This window comes from Seriola dumerili, unplaced genomic scaffold, assembly GCF_002260705.1.
Source record: "Seriola dumerili isolate Sdu_G_001 unplaced genomic scaffold, Sdu_1.0 BDQW01028903.1, whole genome shotgun sequence".
Taxonomy (NCBI): Eukaryota; Metazoa; Chordata; class Actinopteri; order Carangiformes; family Carangidae; genus Seriola; species Seriola dumerili.
Window position 1 is genome coordinate 1 of NW_019203158.1, and position 1,737 is coordinate 1,737.

At 42.3% G+C, this 1,737-nt stretch overlaps 1 protein-coding gene across 1 annotated transcript; it reads left to right on the forward strand.

The window, feature by feature from the left end:
• Window positions 1-67: 67 nt before the first annotated feature.
• On the forward strand, window positions 68-1,722 carry LOC111240276 (olfactory receptor 1-like; the record flags this gene model as incomplete). Its single annotated transcript, XM_022770235.1, has 5 exons — window positions 68-104; window positions 196-419; window positions 764-941; window positions 1,044-1,347; window positions 1,615-1,722. Coding segments are annotated over exons 2-5 (813 nt in total), but the record flags the coding sequence as incomplete, so codon positions are not given.
• Window positions 1,723-1,737: the final 15 nt, after the last annotated feature.

Consider the following 1,737-nt stretch of genomic DNA (forward strand, 5'->3'; position numbering starts at 1 on the left):
CTAGGACAAAGTTGTATCAACATACTTCCTGCCTGTCACAAAGTCTTTATAAAACTGAGAGGCTGCTGCTTGCGTTCATCCTACTGTGAGGGCCATTCAGTGAGGTAAGCACTGATACATCTCAAAGTCTATGTTCCCTCTCAATCATGTGCTGTAACTGTACTGCTAATACTATCTGCTTGACTCTGCCTTCAGTATGTTTCAGGTGGATGAGAACTACACACGTGTGTCAGAGTTTGTTATTGTGGGCTTCCCAAGTCTCCAGCCAGAGTACTTTGTCCTAGTGGCGTGGTTCTTCTTCTTCCTCTATGTGACCACAGCGGTGGGCAACCTCCTGCTGGTAGTGGTGTTTACTTTGGAGCGCAGTCTCCATGAGCCCATGTACATCATCATGGTCAGCCTGGCCCTCTCAGATATAGGTAAATATGATATCATTTGTCTCACCTGCCCCCTGTCTTCTGCTCTCAGGCTCTGGTGTATTAGGTGTTACACTGCTTTTATAAAAAATGAAAAATAAATATTACTCCTAATACTCATCACTTGGCTCTTTGAAACAATGAAAGAAACATTGATGCTCTTAGTAACTGTGCAATTTACTGTCGTTGACCTTTATAACAGTGGAGGCAACCTGGATCGCCTAGGTTTGAAAATTAATGTGATCTTTCATGTTATGTCTTTTCATTTTTTCTTCCAGAAAACAGTAGAACTGTCTCGTGTGATCTGCTTTGCCTTGACATCTCTCACTTTTCTCTTTTTCCTGTAGGTTTTGCCACAGTGGCTTTACCCAAACTAATTGCTCGCTACTGGTGGAATGATGGGAGTCTTGGCTTTCACACTTGCTTCTTCCAAATGCATATGATCCACTATTTTGGCTCCTTGAATTCTCTGATTTTATTGACCATGGCCCTGGACAGATATCTGGCCATCTGTTTTCCTCTCAGGTGAAAAAAATAAGTTTGATTAGTCTCATCTCTCTTTTCTTTCCCCCTCACTCTTCTCCTGTCCATCATTCCCTCTATTTCTGCCTCTCTTTCTCTCCTCAGATACCCGACAATGATGACAAACCAAACCATGGCAGGCTTGACTCTCTTCTGCTGGGGGATAGCTCACATCTTCCCTGGCATTAGCACCATCAGCTTTACCTTGATGCCGTTTTGTGGACCCAACAAAATCATACAAGCCTTCTGTACCATCATGTCGCTCAAATCTCTAGTGTGTGTGGACACCAGTCGACAATACAGTCTTGCCTTTGCTGTAGCGATGTTCATTCTTTATGTTCCTTTAGCATTCATCATCTTCTCTTACATTTGCATCGTCATCTCAGTATTGCGCATGGCCAAAGGACAGGTGAGGCTCAGCTGTTTTTATCCTTAGATAATGGTGTATTTTTAAATCTTGTATGTTTGTCGGATTAGGCCAGATACTTTCATAATTAAGATTACAATGCACCAAGTGCTCCATCCTAAAATTCACAAGGTCGCAGACTTTGCCTAGATTAGAGCATTTTATCTTTTTGTGCAGCAACTACTGCTTTCCTAAATGTGACATGTATTTTCTATCTTTCTATTTTATAATTCATAACTCATTTTAACCCCAAACTGCTGTCCTCCTCAGGGGAGAATGAAGACCTTCTCTACCTGTGCCACCCAAGGCTGTATCATTGCTATCTACTACATACCACGTTTCTTTGTCTATGTCACACCTTTCATTCCTAACCTGACAATGACCCCCGACAAG